At 38.1% G+C, this 19,383-nt stretch overlaps 1 protein-coding gene across 1 annotated transcript in view; it reads right to left on the bottom strand.

The window, feature by feature from the left end:
- The window catches only part of EPHA5 (EPH receptor A5), a 332,484-nt gene extending 318,047 nt beyond the window's left edge, over nucleotides 1–14,437 (bottom strand). The window contains exon 1 of the mRNA XM_022561692.3: nucleotides 14,105–14,437. Coding sequence (XP_022417400.1) covers nucleotides 14,105–14,285 — 181 coding nt within the window. The 5' untranslated portion in view covers nucleotides 14,286–14,437. The remainder of the gene's footprint in view (nucleotides 1–14,104) is intronic.
- Nucleotides 14,438–19,383: the final 4,946 nt, after the last annotated feature.

Below are 19,383 nucleotides of genomic sequence, written 5' to 3' on the forward strand. Positions count from 1 at the left end.
CTTACAGATTTCCCCACAGGACTTGCTTTAATGAATTTTGACTCAGTGAGTATAGGAGGCTCCAGGCATGGTATATTTAACCATGTTTTGAGGTTGGCTCTGATGAGTGCCTCTGGGTTAGGAACCACTGGTTCAATGTAAACTTTACTAGATATTATAATTTATTTTTTAGCTAGATTGTTACAAAGCTACAAGTCAGGATCATAGCACACGGATCTTCTATACAACATTCCTTTTATATTTTAACACAGTGGTTTTCACACTGAGCCCACAATGGCCCCTGTGGTTCTAAAGAGATATCTCAGAGGCACAAGAGATGAGGGGAGCAAGGAGGTAAAGAAAGAGCCAGGAAGCCCAATAACTCTGTTGTTATCTGCTTCATGTATTGGGCTTCCACAGTGATGAGAGGAATTAGAGGTTCTGAAACTTAAAAAAAAAAGAAATTTGAAAACCATTTTTAACCTTTTGTCCTTGGCTTTCAACAGTGACTTACATAAGAACATATTAGCTGGTCACAGTGTTGTTTGTGTTTGAACAATGCCATGAATAATAATTCCTACCAATTTTCAAAATATACAAAACTGATTTTCATCTAATAGGTTCTGACAGGTTTTCTGCCAGGAAACGAGAACTGTGTAAATCAAAGCTTATACTTAAGTTTTCTATTCAATTGCTTTAGCATTAATGATAGTGAGATTTTCTTGATATAAATTTTCCATGTCCCCATATACTTTGCTTATATTATTCTTATATTAATTGATTTTCTTATAAAACATGTGGTTTTATAACAAAACATGATTCCTTCCTTGAACAATTGTATATGTAAATAAAATACAAATCATAATACTTAAGTACATTTAAATAAATATAATCTCTAGATAGTGGGTGCAACCAAGAGCTTCTGCATCAAACACACCTGGTTCCTATCCTATCAATTTATTTGTTGTGCAACCCAGTGCAATTTACTTAATTTCTCCCCAGCCCCATCTCCCACTAGTAAACTGAAATAATATCCAGCTCACAGGGTTATTGTGAGAATTAAAGGAGATTATGTGGTAATAGTTTTCAGAGCAGTTATCACTATTATCCCTCCCATCTAGAAGAAAAATTCAGTTCAAAGAATTCTTAGCTCAGTAGAATACAATATTAACCCACTGACACTTCTCATATATTTGTTAGAATTTTTAGAGTAAATAAAAATATGTTCAAAAGGGATAGTTAATTAAATATACTAATCAGACACTGGGTAGAATTAAACACACTAACCAGACATTAACCAAGCTATACTTAAAAAGCCATTCATCATTACATTTTAAACTTTATTCTTTATAAATCTATTTTTTAATGTTACTCTGTTCACATGGTTGATGATATCCATTTTCCTGCTCCTTTCCCTGCATTATTAAGAATTCCTACCAAGTTGTAAATCTAAAGTGCTTCATAAAGTAAGTGACAGTCTAAATTATCCAGGAAATCTAGAACAAATGAAAGAGTAAATCCATCCCCTCCCCAGAAATTTAAACCATTAAGAAACAGATGTTTTATATTAATTGTTTTTCTAGAGATAAAATTAAGTCATGCTTAAAACAGAAAAAAGTATTTTATGTTGGCTGATTGTGGCTCAAGTCATGAATTCTGAGAACTTATCATATGAAAGAGGGGGAAAACAGTAGTTGATTAAATCACAAAAAGATAGTGACCACAGGATATATCCTATTTATTTCTTAGTGGTTTGGCAAACTTCAGTAGAACTTTCCTCTCATTGATACTTTTGTTAAATATAAAATGAAGTATTTTACTGCCAAATTTCTTGGTATTAATTTGTTTTGGTGGGCAAATCATACACTCTTTTAGTTGGCAAAATCTCCATTTAGAAAAGACTCTATAATACCAGAGATTCTAAACTCTATTAGTTATGAATTTAGGACAAAAGCTACATAGGCTCTACCAGGAAAAAACAGTAATGTGGTGAGACTGGGTGTGTTTAAAAGCAGAAACAAAACAAGTTACTTAATATAATTTATTCCTTAAAAGTAAATTTACAGGGCATAACATACTTCACTGATACATACGTAATATCAGGTATTGGGGTTACAGACAGGCAAAGCTTTCTTCATACTGAAGCATTTGGTAAATGCAAAAACAGAAAACCTGCCAGTGTTCTTGGAATCAACTTGCTTTAGTTGGCAAATCATACCAAATAACTCTTAGTAGGGATGTCTCAGTTCAGAAGAGAGCTTTTTCTCTGGTTAACCTTTATTTTTTACAGCGATTTCTATTCTTATCAAATTATCAGAAATGTATAAACAAGGGAAAACTTGATTCCAGCCCAGCGTGATATGCTACACACGGAAAAAGAATGGGCACAGAATACTGGGAAAATTGGGGAGGGCTCTTACCCTGTATAACTTAGGCATAAGATCAAGGTAACCTAGGTGCAGGAAGGAGCTGAGGGTTTCCTATTGAGCACCCAGAATCCAACTGTGCTGAGAGAAGGGCTCCCCCACAGAAGCACGGAGTGCAGACATGGAGGGAAGCAGCAGGAGAGGTGGGCCAGGAGCAAATCACTGAGTGCTTTGCACTCTGGCTCAAGGAATTTAGATTTTATCCTGAGGGTACTGGAGAGCCGTTGAAGGGTTTACCCAGGGAGTACACAAGGGCTGCTTGAGCAACTGAACTGAAGTCAAGTGCTTTTCTTGTGATATTTCCATATACAATAAATATTAGACAGTACTCACTAACTAATGTCGAAAATTAGACCCTGCTAAATGTCAGAGTGCCAACCCACACTACTTTTTAGCACGTGGACTATTTAACACTTATATAATGCTTCCTGTGTACCAGAACTTTTACAAAACACTTTATTGATATGAACCTAATCTTTACAACCCCGAACTGTATGAATATTCCCATTTTACAGAAAAGAATGCATAGACACAAGGAGGTTTTCTAGCTTTCAGCGTTTTCAAGTTCACACAACTCTAAGTGGTTCAGCCAGACCCCAGAGCCTGTGCTCTTACCACTCTGCCTCACCGCCTCCTAAAGTGGAACGCTGATTCTGCAATCATGAGACTTTGGCTTTGAAACCAGTTCTGATTTTTTACTAGACCAAATTTTCTTGTTTCAGTTCCTTTGTTTATAGCAATGATTTGTCTAATCTACCCTACAGGTTTTTATGAGATTCTCGTGGAATAAGGTAGGTTAGCACATTCTGTAAACTACAAAGCATTTTAATAACATAAGCTACATAAAAGTGATTATAAAATATTTAATATTGCCATGTATATAAAGAGAAAAGAAAGCACCCAAGAAGTTGCCTTGGATAGGAGACTAAAGGTGAACACATTTTCTACTCAACCCACTGAACGTTTCAGTACCTTCACTTGTTACAAAAAGTAGTGTTGCCTAAAAATTATAATGTCATGAGTTTAAGGCAAAACTTTATCTCAAAACTGCCCTCTCTTTCCAACAACGCAAGGTGTAGTGATCAGCCACAAATAGCACTTCGCCGAGAGAGTTTCTGAACGGGATTACAGATATACACAGCTAGGTCTAGCGTGTAGCCTGGGCTAGAGACTGAGAACTGGGCTGCTTATACATGAAAGCAACAGAAAACAATTTAAAAACTAAAAAATACATGGCCTAAAATTAAAAAGACATAATGTGGAGGAAGAGATCTTGCCTTGTGCTAGTGGGCAATGAAGAGGGGAGATGTCAACATGGGGCTCAATCAGTGTGTAAAAGCCCAATGACAAGAAGCGGATCAAGTATTTAGTGAGAAGGAAAAAAAAAAATTAGAGGTATGAGTGAACATGAGAACAAATATCTTCAGGACTCCACATGAATTTTTGTATGCACTTTAACCGTACCTCCCACTGTCTGTGGAATGAGCCATTATTTGGATGGTGAGGGCAAGAGTGACTGTGGACATCTGAAGGACTTTAGTCAACAGTCTCCCCTTGTGTAGAAGAGTTGAAAAGAGCAGTGCTGGGGTCAGACTGCCTAGGCTTGAATGCAATTTCTACCACTTTTGGATGGGTAACCTTGGGCAAGTTATTTAACTGTTCTCTTCCTCAGTTTCCTCATGTGTAAAATAGGAATAATATATAATAATAATAATACATATTTCCTAGGCTTGTTTTGAGGAAACTGAATCAGTATACATGTAAACCACTTAATGTTTGGCACGCGGTATGTCAATAATGAATGTTAGCTATAATTATTGTATACAGGTGGGTGTACTCATGCACGCAGATACACACATACATTTCACAAGCAGATCTAAATACAATACATTCTAAACTTCCTTATACCTGTTTATGTTACCTACATAAAAAAGATAAGCTTTCACAGAATTGTATTAAAACCTTTCTAAAAATGTAAAAGCTCAGTTATATTTCCAAGTAATATTTTAAAATCTGAATATAACTGAGCAGATGAGAAAATCGTATACTTTAAACCAAAACAGAGGTGTCCAACTATAGTGTCAGACATATGTTTCAGGAAACTTCTAAGGATTTAATTCTCCCAATTATCCACTTTCATAGCACCATAAAGGTCATTTAAATATATATATTATATATTATATTAAATACATATATATAAGACTTACTATGCCAGTACTAAATATCCAAAACATTTGAAATCTCTCTTGATATGTTTTGTGGCTAATAAGAAACTTCTGACCCCTCCTTGGGGCATAATGAGATAAAAGGCAACATTTACAACCCATGATCCTTGTACTGATGATTTTCCCTTTATTTCCTAATCAAATCCCAGTATTCAATATTAAATAATTAGGAAACCAGCAAGAAAATAGGACAACATCATGCGGTTGATTTTTATCTTTGATTGCTCTATGGAAAATTTGCATATGCAATTCTTTTTGTTAGATTATTTTCCTGTCCCAGATTCCCTTTGATCATCCAATGCAAGGAAGACAATAACCTGTGATTCTGAAAGCTTATCTCAAATATCCCACATTTGGTGTGGGGAAACCCCAGGGACTAACATTTGTTGGATACCTGTTTTGCTCTAGGAATTTTACTGAGCAACATACATACTCTGCACATTATTTTATTTTCACAGTAACGCTATGAGTGTGTGTTAACACTTAACTTTAACTATGTGGAATCTGAGGTGGATGGTTCAAGAACACATCACTCACACATAGCAGGGCTCACTTCATGGTCTTTACATGTTCCCATTTTGCACTACCCAGTGAGAGGCAGTTATCGCAAAGTTAATTAAAATTAAGCTACAGGACCCTCAATGACATGGGTCACTTCCATGCCACTAAGGCACCAGCAAAGTGTTCACTAAATCCGTATTTCTGCTACACTTGCAAAACTAAAATTTTTTTGTACTCCTTTCCTTAAGGACGATTCCTCACATAGTGTAAACTTAGATCCACAAAACTGCTGCTCCCGATGCTTCCTTGTATCCTAGTCCTTACCTGGCAAGAGAAGCATTAACATACATGGACTTTGCAGAGCTCTAACCAGCCACACTCCCACAACTTACATATGCTCACCAATTAGAAAATTATCTCATTTTGATTGTTCTCCACAACAAGTATGTGAAGTAGTACCATGCTACAGATACATGAACTGAGGCTAAAAAAAATAACACAGTGAGTGTCCACAGAATTCAGAGGTAGTAAATGATGGAGATTAGAAAAAAAGGAAAGAAAACAAAACAAAACAGAAACAAAAAATAACTCCACAAAATACAAAAACACAAAACAAAACAAGACTACTTTCTTTCTGAATTTCAAAGCCAGAAGTTTGGATTTGTTTTTTTCTTTTCTCTTACTTTTCTGTAATTCCATACCAGAAATCCTTTCCCTGCTTCGTTTTGCAGGCTTGAATCAAAAAACAGTGGCTCCAAATCTCCAAGATTAAATGGTTCTGTTGTTGTCGTTACTCCTACCCCCAACTTCCAGAAAAATCAAATATGATGGTTTGAAACTAGATATGGTTAAAATCCTTCAGACACAACAGTTCCCAAGTATTTTCTACTTTTCTCAGAAGGCTGGTTGTACCCCTTTTAGGAGACTCGTGACAGCATCACTATACTGCCTAGACTGTAGGGAGAAGACAGACCACTGTCATCTTCCACAAAACAGGGCAGTTGAATGACCTGTCCAGCTAGCAGCACACAGGCCAGGGCTCTGCGTGAAAGCTACAACTTGGCTCAGAGAAAGCGTGCCTGCTGCGGACTGCTGGGCTGAACCGGTGCCAGCCGGACCTACCTGCTGAGTTTGTCTTTCCACAGAAGTCATTAACAAGCATCCTGGAACTGGAAGGGACAGCCAGTGCAAAGTAAATAAGTGAGCTATCTTATAAGAAACACAAAACTGACAGAGATACCTTAAACTCTTGGACTTCTGACTTAAGAATCAAGTAAAAAATATATAACTTGGTTTGCTACGATCTACTCTTTACCGTTAAGGACTGGGTCCCATGATTTATTTAACAGAAGACTATATTGTCTGATCGCCCCAATACTTCCTTGGAGGCAGGATGTATGGATGAGCTCTTACAGGCATGGATGAACTCTTACCCTCTTATCTTGCTTTGACTTTGCATAAATGGAGTCTCTGATAGGGGAGGGGGGAAGAAAGAAGAAGGGAAAGAGAGAGAAAAGGAGGGGTAAAGGGGAAATGAGATGTGACAGATGAAAATAAGAGTGTGAAATTATCATAAGAGAAAAAAGACACTACCCATTTCTGAGTAAAAGAACAGACTGTATTTTCTCTAAATCGTCCAATACTGAGCCGGAAACATGTTTCCAAGTAGGAACATTTTCTCACAAAGCATATGCAAAATATTTCAACCCTCTGGTTTTGGCTCTTTGATCATTATTATTATTTTTTTTTTACCAGATCATTTACTTAACAGAGTTATGAGCCCAGTTTAGTTAGAAACAAAGACGTGTGTGATGGATGGAGAAGATAGCCTGGGCAATAGTCCAGCAACTATAACAGAATTAGACTCATCACAGACACTTTAATCCCAATTATTTAATCTGCGAGGTATCTAACGCCACAAATATTTGCCATGACTCAAGAAAACTGTACAACTTACAGAGAAATAAAAGAAAAAAGAACTAAATGGATGAAATAAAATGAACTAAAGAGTTATTTTTTTCCATTAGGCTGGGATTTAAATCTTCAGAGTCAGTAAAACAAATATAAAATTAGAATGTGTGTGTGTGCTGGTATGGGATTTTTTAAAAATATAAAAAATAAAACCCAAGCGCTTTTATTAATATCTAGTTCATAGTGATACCATCATGACATCCCTCATCACTCTTTCTCCCAGCTTCACCACAGCCTTAACACACAACCCAAAACGTGTCCATGTGCACAAACACAATCCTCAGGCCAAGTTCCTGCACTCTACTTAATAAATGCACAGCAATTAAAGCCATGAATACTGAATCACCGGAAGATACAGAGGAAAGAATGCATGACCTAGGGTCAACTTCTGATCAACAAAGTTTTGTATATTCTCCAATAGTTTAAGAAATAGTTTAAATGATACTAATAAAGTACTACATAAACTGATCAGAAACTAAAGGCTGTAGAACCTACAGGGAAAAAAAGAAAGAGCTAAACCAGTGCTTTAAGAACAGAGCTTACTAGGTTTTCTTTAACTGAATACATTATCAATGAGATTCTAAAGACAAAACACACACTTTTTTTTAGAGGATTTTGCGGCATTCTTTAAATGGTAGAAATGACTCCTTATGGTTTCTTTAAATTGCTAAAGATTAAAAAAAAACATTAAAAATTATACCCACTTAAAATGGCAGCTAGTAATAATAAAAGTCATCATGCTAAACCACAGAGTTTTCAAAAACTCCAAGTGGTGTAACTACTAAATTACAGTTTTATTTTATAACTTTGTAACACCTAGAATTCTCATTAGAGATACTCGATGACAAGTTTGAACTTTTAGAAAAAAAAAAAAAAGCCAGACCATAAAGTCCCACACATTTCACTAGACACAATTTAAATTATTATGTACCTTACAGCATTTTTTTCCTTTTTATTTATTTATTTTTTGCTTTACACTAACATTATATAGGCTAAGAATTTTTTTTTTTTAAGGCTAAGGAATTTTTAAGATGGTAATGAAATAAGTTAAAAGGTAATTTAAAAATCTATTTCTCAAGAGATTTGTTGATTAGATTTATGTTTTAAGTCATTCAATTAAGTGTTTTCTACTGCCATTTTAATATGAATTTTAAATTACAGCCATCTCTTATTTTATGGGATTAGAATGAGTAAAGTGAATAAATCCTATACATGTGAAATCTACAGTGTCAATAGAAAAATGTAAATTCCAATCAAGTTTTAATACTCAAGAATACCTGTACCACTGCCTATTTGTAATTTGATTTATAAATGGCTATTTCATAGTATAATTTACGGCATCAGTGAGCCTAGTATTTTGGTGGAAAGTTCTTTATTACAACATCTTGCATGTTACCAAATATATTCTAAAAAATGAGCTGTTGTTCAAAATTTGGATTTAAAATTCTTAAACATTTTTTCTTGTTCAAAAGTAAATTTTTGTCTTGTTCAAACACTTTAAAATCTATTTCATTAACTCTGAATAAACAAATGTCTATAAAGGCAGAAACTAAAACAGGAAAAGTAAATATATGATAAAGGGAGACTCCTTAAGCAGTCATGCTGTTTTGGAAGTTAACAAGCAAATACTTAAAAATGGATCATTTACATTTCGACTTAAACATTTTCAATGGAACCAATAATTCAGACAAGATTTTCACAGTGAATAACTATCAAATCTTCCAGTTTTCTAACTGCTATATAATATAATAATAACATAATGATTTGGAAAATGTTATGAATAGAGAATCTCCAGTTATTCATTTCCTATATCAAATATATCTTACTGAATAACCTATTTTGTTTATTATTTCAAAGTTATGTATTATTAAACTTTTTGTAAAAAACATGAACTGTTTAAATCTGTGTTTACAAAGCCTTTAGCACTTATTTTATTTTTTAGTCACTTTTGTATACATTCATAGAAACGTAAGTGTATCATTTAGTCTGGGATAGAACATATGATATATTTTTAATGTCAATTAAAAATACCATTAGGTGTGTTTATGTATACAATAGACTAGGATAACTCCTTTGAAGAAATCACTATCTAACAAACTGATAATATACATTTTGATAAAATAACTAAATATGTATTTACCCAGTAGAGCATGCCAGCAGGAACTATTCTGCTCTATAGATAAATACATACTCACCAGAGATATTAGAGCATAAAGAATCACTGAGTCTCTAACGTAACAATTTACATTTTTAGCTCTCATATTGATTTCATAGTTAAAAGTCACTGTTTCTGGAAAGAAAACAAAAGGACAAATACTGCAATCAATTTTAGTGATTCATAAGCAAGGCTGAATATTCAAACTTCAGTTAATTTTGATGTTTTATGAAAACTATTGTAAAAGTATTTTAAGATTGTTAAAAATGCCATAATCATCTTTGAATAATCAGATACCTCTGCTGACTTAAGTTCATGTTATTCATTAGTAAAATGAAATATATCTGCTAATTTAAATTGAAAAAATAAAGTATAAAGAATTATCATTACTTTTACAGTAGCTATTTCTTCAAGATATTAACAACACAATTTTCTTTTTAAAAAAAGTTGTTTGACTCATAAAAGGAAAAATAACTATAGCTAGTTAACATAATCATGCACATTACCTTTGACTATTTTTACAGTCAAAGGTAAAAAGGTTTCTTCCAAATGAAAGAGAAATAAATTGGTCACTCAAGCAAATACATAAAAAAGCACACCAAACAAAGGAGATTCAAGTGAATAAACGAAAATGTAGTGAAAATAACTAAAGCATACTCATTTTCTCAGCAGTAGCAACACTGAATAAAGTCTAATATTTAATTAAATAGACTAGGGCTGTTTTGTCTGTAAATAGCTATATCATCTCATTTTTATATTTCATGTGGAAACACTCTAAATGGTCACATTTTGTAAAGCAGAGTATTAATAATACAAATAATGGCAAGTAATACATTTCTAAGCATAAAAAATGAATCTTTTCCCATACCAATTATATCCTATGTGAACTTACATAAAGAATTAATAATATTTACAAGTGACAATATTATAATAAGAATATTTTCAATCAAAGGAGAAATACCCATTAGAAATGCAGAAATTGTTCAATCTCTTCCCTGCCCTAAATGAGGAAATGAAATCCCCTTACATGTCACCCTGACACCCAAGAAGATCTTTGTCTACCTCAAAAAAAAGGCTTACAATTTTAAGACCCAACCCTCTGCTCCCCATTCATGGTTTATAAAGCAAAAAGCCTAAACTCATGGTGGCTTCCTAGTTCCAACAATCTATGATTCAAACAGGGGTAATGGCTCTCTTTTTTTCTTCAGTAGTGTCCTGGTGAGGGAATAATTTTACTGTCCTTTTTCTGTGGGGTCCTGCCTCTTTATCTAAAAGGAAATGAATTACAACCAGATGACAAGGCCACACAACAAAGCCATTTGGTTTTACAAATCTATTATGTCTGTCGTCCAATCGTTTTTATGGGCCTGGTCCTATTATAAACCAAGAAAAACCCTAAAACAAACTTTCTTCCTTTTCTTTCTTTCCACTGAAAACATTTACAATTTTATAATTGTTTTTCAAACAGTTTAGCCCCCCAGTTTTTCCCCTCATGTGGTGTTTTTTTTCTCCCTCAGAGTCCCTCCATTCCACTTTCTCCAACATACAAAACATTCAGAGACAAGAAACTGGACTTTTCAAATACAAACTGCTGACAACTGTCAGAAGCACTTTACTGGGACATTACTGACTGTAGCTCAATGAATTTAGCTTGATTCACTGCGGGTGAATCATTTTCAGTGCATAGCTGTTCAGCAGTAATTGGCCAAGAATCCCTACTGCGAAAATCACTTGTCAAATAATGCTTGTTTACAAATATATCTCCAGACAGCAAAAAGTGGCAGTTACTGAATAAGTTCAGGGCCACCTCCAATATTCATAACAGTGGACATGCTCCCTTTACTTATTAAATCTATTAAAATTTTCACTTGTTGATACACTTGCTAACATTTGTCCTGCCTGATCAGTCTTAGACAATTTTTTTGCTTTATATATGCCTTGGAATTATTTTACAATAAAAGTCTTGTATATTACACTGTAGTTCAAAGGTTTCTTCCACATGTTATTTATGCCTAATGTGTGTAATAAGACAACTAAAGATATATTTACATTATCCTAGAATTCAGGCTAAAGAGTAAATTTTCCTCGTCTATTATCCAATGTATTCTAAAATTCATTTCATATCAGTCCAAGATTCTAGACACATATTTGACTTTTTCTGTTCAATTCTGCTTATTTATGTCTACCAAACTTAAATTTTAAACATGACTGGAATACCAATTATAAATGTAAACTCACATTTATTTCTATCTGCCTTGAAAATTTTTTTCTCACATAATGGGAGCATTCATATCATACACACATATAATGTATATACACACTATAGTCTGAGAAATTACTAAGCATCTATAGCTTGCAGAAAGCAAAGTATAGGAGAGCAAGTTATTAATGGAGTCAGGGCATACATAAAATCTTTCTGCCCCTGATCTTCCAAAGTTCCTCCAAAAACAATCAAAAACAAACTTAAAATCTCCAATCTGAATCTTTAAATAAATAAACTGACTTCTGTTATAAATACCTTATATTCTTGTTCTTTGATTTAGAAGAGCAGTATCATGGAGAAACAAAAAGAAGAGAACATAAATATTAAAGGTCTGGGATGACACTAATGGAAAGATGGAAACTGTTGGGCAGAGACAGGATGAATGAGAGGAAGTGTGTGTGTGTGTATAAATTTTATTTCTAGTTATGTAAAATAATGAAGTTACAAAATGTACCCCAAACAACAGACACGCTTTTACTTTTAGCGTCTTCAGAACACTGGCTGGTAAAGTACCGCTGATTGCAGGTTAGACCTCGGCAATCCCCATCTCACTGAAAACCAAGTTTTGCTGTGTGTACCACTAGCTGGGGTAAGGACAACACAATCTGTGGGTGTTAAGTCTGTAATATCAGCCAGTCTACCTTCCACAAGACTCCAGCTCCGCTTACAATAGGAGACCGATGCTATTTGCTTGCTTCCCTCCATCTCCTTTTGCCTCTTTCTCCCCGCACAGTCTCGACCCTTGTTTCCATTTAGCGCCACCTTCCCTGAGACTTCATTTCTTCCATTCTCTAACCAAGAGCTACTACTCCCTTTCACCTCTACATAAGCCCCTTCCCCCATCACACCTGGAAAAAAGAAACAAAAACTGAAACATAAAGGAACACACGAAAGGATAAATTATATTACTACTACTATTACTCTTTAAACCCAAACCAGGATGCCCCTTTTGGTGGAATAAGACAGTTAATGAAAGGACTCCTAACCCTGTCATAATCCTCCGGACTTCTAACATAATGAATCTAACATGAGATGTCAATAAAAGGACTACGACTTCAGAAAACACTTTCTCAACTTTGTCTGGAAGGTAAAAAATGTAGACTGCTTGTGTTAAGCATGGGAGACTTTAGGTAGGTAAATAGATAGGTGGATAGATCTATCTACATGTAATCCTTAAATCAGATTTTTTTAAAAAAATGTAGGGGTTAAAGAGAGAAATTCATGGGGTGGGGTGAGGAGTCTCGATCTGCCCTGCTTTTCACACGGTTCCTAGGGAGCTGGCAGCACTCCCAAACCAGCACAGCGGCTTCTCCTACAGCCAAGACACAACCCGTGCAAGTCACGAAGACACACAAGACTCCGCCGTTGCTGCTTCATCTTTCCGGTCCGGCATCCCCTGCCCCACGAGTGGAAGGAAAATGTTAAGGTTCTGTGCCTCACTCGAGGCATCCGGAGCCCCGAATCGAAACCCCAACCTCGCAGTCAAGAGGGTAGGGTTTTCGATGTGTTCGTGATGGAGCTGACCGATATGAGATGCTGCCCGCCCGCGCATTGGGCTGTGCCCTTAAGCTCGGTCCCGGCGTGTAAGAGGAGCCAGCGCGGCAGAGCGGACCCGGAGGCCGAGGGCGGCGGGCTGAGGGGCTGAGCAGAGCTCGGAGAGCCGCGAACGCCGCGCAGGTGCTGCTCCCGCGCCGACCCTACTCTCCCAGTGCAAGGCGGGGACAGTCTTCTGGGTCCAGAGCGCAGGATTGGGGGTGGGCAGGACAGTGGGGACTCGAGATTCCGGAGCGGGGCTATTCTTTCACGGAAACATGGGAAGACCTGACCCGGTGGATGCCAGTAGCGCCTTCCCGGAGGCGACACTCCCCTCCCCCCACGAACCCTCCGCCTCCCGCGGCGTCCCACCTTCCCGCCTTCTTCCGATTTCTCCTCAGTGTGATTATGAGACCCCCAAAGTGAGCGACACCAGCACAGTGTGGAGCGCCTTCCTTCCTTCGCCATCTCCCTCCCTCGAGAAATAAAAGCTCTTACCACCCACCCCAGAATAGCAGCGGGTGATGCCCTAAATAACAGCTCCCAGAAAGCACTCCCCTCTCCCCCAAATAAAAGCATCCAGCTACCCCCACTGCCTCCAGTTTCCCATCCCCGGCCTCAAACAACGGTTTCGAAAAGCCCCACCGCTCCCGAGATCCCTGCCACTGCTCTTCAAACAGTTCCCACTCTTTCAAGCTCGAAATGTCACTTCCCCACGCGCTTCAAGTGAGACTCAGCCGCACCCAGCCTCCGGGCGCGGGTCTCGGAGCCCTCTTTCCTCCTGGTTTCCAACTTCCCAACCCCCCCAAGCAGCCTGTGTCCACAGGCAGGTTCCGCGCCCAGCACTCCGCAGCTAATGTCAAACAATGCAAGCAGAGACGGCGGGATGCGAGCGAAAAGGCTAGCGAAAGCGGACGACAAATGTTGGTTCGAGAGGAGGGGTGCAATTTCATCCGCGGCAGCCGCGTCCAGCGCGCCCGGGCCCGCGCCTCCAGGCCCCGCCTCGCCCCTCCGCCCCTGGTTGCCGCGGTCCCCACCCCCACCGCTCTACCTTCGTTGCTGGGGCTGGCCAGGAGGGTCCGGAGCGCGGCGCACAGGAGAAGGCAAGTCCAGAGGGGGGCCCTGCGAGGTGCGGAGTAGCATCCGGCCAGAGACGCGGGGGTGCTGGGGAGGTCGTCGCCGCCGCCCGGGGGCCGCCGGCGTCCCGCACCCCGGGGCCCCGAGCTCCGCATCTTCTCTTCGCCGCCTCCGCCGCCGCTGTCCCGCGCCGCTCAGTTCACGGCTCCTGCCTCGCGGAGGGGGCGAGAGAGGCTCGCGCTTGCTTCTCGTTCCCCGTGGGCTCCTTCGCCTTCTGGCTCGCGGCTCGTCCAAATGCGGGAACCAGGGATCCTCTGAGACGGCTGAAGTTTGCTCCCGGCTTCCTACTCCCTCCTCTACACTGGGGTTAAATGAAATACTAGTTACGGTTGGTAGTGCAGTTCGGGACCGGACTCAAGGGTGTCGAGAAGGTCCCGCGTCCTGTTCTTTACCTCTTTAGACTTTTAAGGATGGGAGTCTTTTAAATGCCACTGGGGGAGAGATAAAGGCTCCTTTTCAGTCTTCAGGGCTGAAATGGACGAAGGTAAGGAAGACAAGGCATCTTAAGAAGAAATCCTCAATAAAAAGAGGAGAAAAAAGCAGGATGGCTAAGGGGAAAGGAAGAGGAGTTGAGAAAATATAGGGTGGGGAAAATACGAGAGAGGCGAGCGGAGGAAAAGACCCAGAGTTCAAAGAGGCCGGCAGAAGGAAATAGCTGCGGGCTGAGCCCTGACGAGGGAAGGACTGGCGGCGGCTAGTGGGCAAGAGCGCAGAGCCCTGCGGCGGCGGCGGCGGCCCGGAGCTGCGGCGGTTCCCGGTGCTCGGGAGGAGGCGGTGTGTGCGCCGCAGGGCAGGCGAGCTCGGAACTGCACCGCCACGGCGCGCTCCTGCTGAGTCTGGAGCTCCGCGGTCTCCTCTGACTGCCCGCTCTGCGCCTCCCACCCTCCTCCCTCCTCCTCTTCCCGGCTCCCCCCGCCCTCTGCTGCTCGCAGCCTCGCCAGTGAGAATCTACTGTAAGTGTGAGTTGCTTAGACGAAGTCACACACCCACGGAGGGAAGTAACCAGGAGGCTGCCGTGGCGAGTGTTGCCTAGCGTTCTCCGAGAATGGCGCGTCTTTCTCCGAGGATAATTAGAGCGAAGAATTCTCCTGACGACGCCTGCGAAGACCCGGGCTCCCAGGAAGCTGAAGGGAAATCAGACCTAGTTGAGCAGCAAGCCCTTAGAAGGAGCGGGTCCCTTGTTTGGCATATTGCCTGCTGCCCATCACAGGCTTGTGGCATCAACAACCTTGCCGTCACATAGCCAAGCATTCGTAGGCTGTGCTAGTCCGTGGCTAGTTTCTTAAATACCCTTATTGCTCACTGCTACTGACCCTTGATATTCTTCCAATATTTTGGCGGCTGGAATGAAATAATTAGTCAACATTTTCTTCAAAGTAAATGGTAGAATTTCTAAATATAGAAACGTCAGCTATGATTGCGATTTCAGGAAGTCAAAGAATTTGGCAATTGAGAATTGTGGTGTTCCAGTTACTTTAAGATGTGATGATTTAATTAACTAATTTCATTGATGGAACGTTTTATACTTTAGAAATGATATGATATGCAGATATATGAAATTAATTCCAGTGAAATTAATTGCAGGATATTTTTAATTAAATTCGTTTTAATGTCGTATTCTGCTGCATTGAGAGACACAAATAATTAAGAAAAACGGTTTAAAACAATTAAACAATTTAAAACAACTTTCCATGTTTCACCCCTATTATGTCTTCCCTTGCTTTATTATTTTTTCCTCAATTTTCTCATTCATTTTTTCAAAGAGATACATCTGAAGGGCAAGTTTTAGTATACTGGCATTAAAAAAACAAAAACAACAACAACAACAAACACTGCAGATAAAGCATCTACCAAAAAGTGTAATTTTAGAAGAAAGGTATCTCATTTAATTTGCTGCAGAGTATCTACTGTGAAAACTGGGTTTACACTCATACCCAATAAAGTTGGTTCTGCTCACCAACTTTAATATCAAGAGCCCTGTTTGTCTTCACAATAAATTTCTCATAATCTTTAGCTGATGACATTTGTTTTTTGTTTAAATATTTGCAATAAAGATGAAAGAATAAAGCGGCAGTGATGCAATTTCACGAAGAGGTGGAAGCTCATCTTTGATTTTCTTTTCCCTGAAATGTTTTGGCACCAGAAATCTAAAAGCAGCTTCTTTCTATTATAATGTGCTCCAAATGCATGAAGCAAATATAGAGGAATGGCAGTGAATCAGTCTCTCAGTTTGGCAAAAAGCCTCACAGTGAGATGAAAAGTTAAAATTTATGTTTCTATTTGAAGACCATTCAGAATGTAAGCTCCTCTGCCCAAATTTATAGTTGAGTTACTTAAAAGTATCTAAACAGAGCTTCCCTGGTGGCGCAGTGGTTGAGAGTCCACCTGCCGATGCAGGGACACGGGTTCGTGCCCCGGTCCGGGAAGATCCCACATGCCGCGGAGCGGCTGGGCCCATGAGCCATGGCCGCTGAGCCTGCGCGTCCGGAGCCTGTGCTCCGCAACGGGAGAGGCCACAACAGTGAGAGCCCCGCGTACCGAAAAAAAAAAAAAAAAAAAATCTAAACAGAATATCAAGGAAGTTATCTACAGCCTATGAACACATAATAATGCTATTTATGAAACATAGGAAGTTTAATGGGACTTTGAGCTTGCTGTTTTACTTCTTTAGGCCTCAGTATCCTCATCAGTAAAAGAGGGATTTGGAGAAGATGATCTTCAAGTTCTCTTCTCTTCCATATCCTTTGCATTTCTGTTACTACTCTGTTCATCTGTCTCCAATTATTTACCTTTGACTGCAAAATTGCCAAATTTCTTCAGGCTATCTTTGAAAGCCTTCTACTACAAACGGCTTAAACAATTTTTCTATTTTATTTTACACTAAAATTTTGAATTCAGTGTTACCTAAATTGTCTCATACCTCTCTGCTTTTACATCTGGCACTCCACTCTACAGAAGTTCCACCAGCCTCTAAAAATATTTAACATTTCCCCCACCCTATTCCCTCACACACATCTCTCTCATCTAAAACCCTACTCAGTGTCCAAGGAGAGTCAAGCATTCAAGACTGATTTTTCACTTCCCAGAAAGAAGTGATTTGGTTCTCTTTCTCCAAGTATCCATAGCTTGTGATTTATGTCAATCAACACAATGACAATATTTCGTGAGTGAAAAACTGGAACGAATGATCTAACTATAGGTATATATATATATATTGGTATAAAGAGACAATTTAAACTAGGTATGTCAAAGAAAACCTGGGACACTGTTCCCTATGGTGAGAATTATTCTACCTTCTCACTAAGGGACTGAGAATACAGAATGCAAAATACTTTTTATTCTCCACCTTACAAAATCCTTTGTATTCTCCACCTTGCTATTCTCTGTCTTTGTCATGGTTGTTAAATAGTATTTATTACATATCTTTGAAAGAATGAACAGCTGTAAAATGAAGCCCCAGGGACAGCAATGAAAGTCATTTTTTGGTCTAATGAAGGTTAATCAGAGAAGACAATGAGGGTGATTTGGCTTTGGCCTCAATCTCCAAGGAAATCTTATATTTGACCATGTGTTGATTTCTTGGCACGGACATACTCTTAGCATACTTACATTGGATGATGGCATTGCATGAAAACTAGATTTGTCTTTTTCTGTCATACTACAGCTTTGCACAAGAAAGGCTACTATGTTTGCATTTCTCATTGCTTGGGATAACTGCTGTGGCCTCAAAATGGTGAAAGTGGCTCGTGTCTCCCTAGATCTCTACTTGGTCTGGCTTTCGTACTAATAAGCTTTCATGAAGAAAAGATATGAAGAATCACCTTGATATGACACATTGAATGGTTACTACCCTATAAAAGGTATTATAGTTAAATTCAATGTATTAATAAACCTGAATATATCTTCATTGCATTCAAAGTAGAACAACAACAGAAGCATTTTTAATAAGCAGACTTGCTAGTATTTACTGATGACTTGCTATGTATTAAGCATCATGTGATGTTTTACATCAATTATTTTATTTAATGTTGACACTCCAACCATCATGTCTGTGTAATTATTGGCTGCATATTGATGATGAGAAGACTGAGGAAATGAAGTAGGCACCCTGAGTAGTCCAACAGCTGGTAAGATGTGGAAATTTTAACCCATGGCACTGACTCTGTGTGAGAAAATTATAATGTAACAGAAGTAAAGAATAAATTTGATAACCAGTTGTTCAGGAAAAAAGAGCAGTACCCAAGAATTCTCCATTAATGGAAACAATTAATGGAAAAAAGTATTCCAATTTTCAGGTTTATTTAAATCTAAAAGGAATTAGCCAAATAATACAGTACAGGTCAGTTAAATGAATAGGAGAAAACAAGAAAGGAAGGATCCTAAATGAGCATTACATGGAGAAAAAGACTGTCTCATGTACACAAAATCATGTACACAATTTGTTTGTGTATACAATGGAGACAATGGACCAAATCAAGAAAATAACAAAACTGAGGTGTGTGGACAGATAAACAGACAACACAAACAGATGGCAGGAAGCTCACGTTAACCATGGAAGAAAACACAGCAACAGTCTTTATAAAAATAATCTAAATAAAACTCCATAAACCAAAGAACATGTTTCCCTAAAATATTATGTAATCTTAGCAATTTTTTACATAATTGTTTTAAACGTTTTTGTCACAGCTACATTCTTTCTTTGGGAGAATTTGGGAAAAACAAGAACAAAGCAAAATTTAACCCATGGTAGATGTTATATTTGAAATTATAAGATACCCTAATGAAACAATAAGATACTCTAATGAAGTTACTTTTTCAGATCCATGATTTCCTGAAAATACATATATGGTGATGTCAATTATTTTGATCCCAAAGGTAAAGATTCATTAAAATATATTTATATATATTAAATGTATATATAATATATAAAAATATATATTATATATATATTTAATATATATAATATATTAAAATATATAATTTTATAATATATAATATAATATATATTAAAATATATTTAAACAATCAATAGTAGCTCTTGAAGTTCACAACCAGATTAATGCTAATATATTCATTATTTTATATGTTGCATTTTAATTTAATTAACATAAAAACAAAATTTTTTTCATTATTGTTTTTTAAGAATTTTTTTTAAAGTCCTAGAATCCCGGGCTTTCCTGGTGGCGCAGCGGT

The sequence above is a fragment of the Delphinapterus leucas genome, chromosome 5 (assembly GCF_059928025.1).
Source record: "Delphinapterus leucas isolate spDelLeu-1000000601 "Yukka" chromosome 5, BTC_Dleu_Yukka2, whole genome shotgun sequence".
Classification (NCBI taxonomy): Eukaryota; Metazoa; Chordata; class Mammalia; order Artiodactyla; family Monodontidae; genus Delphinapterus; species Delphinapterus leucas.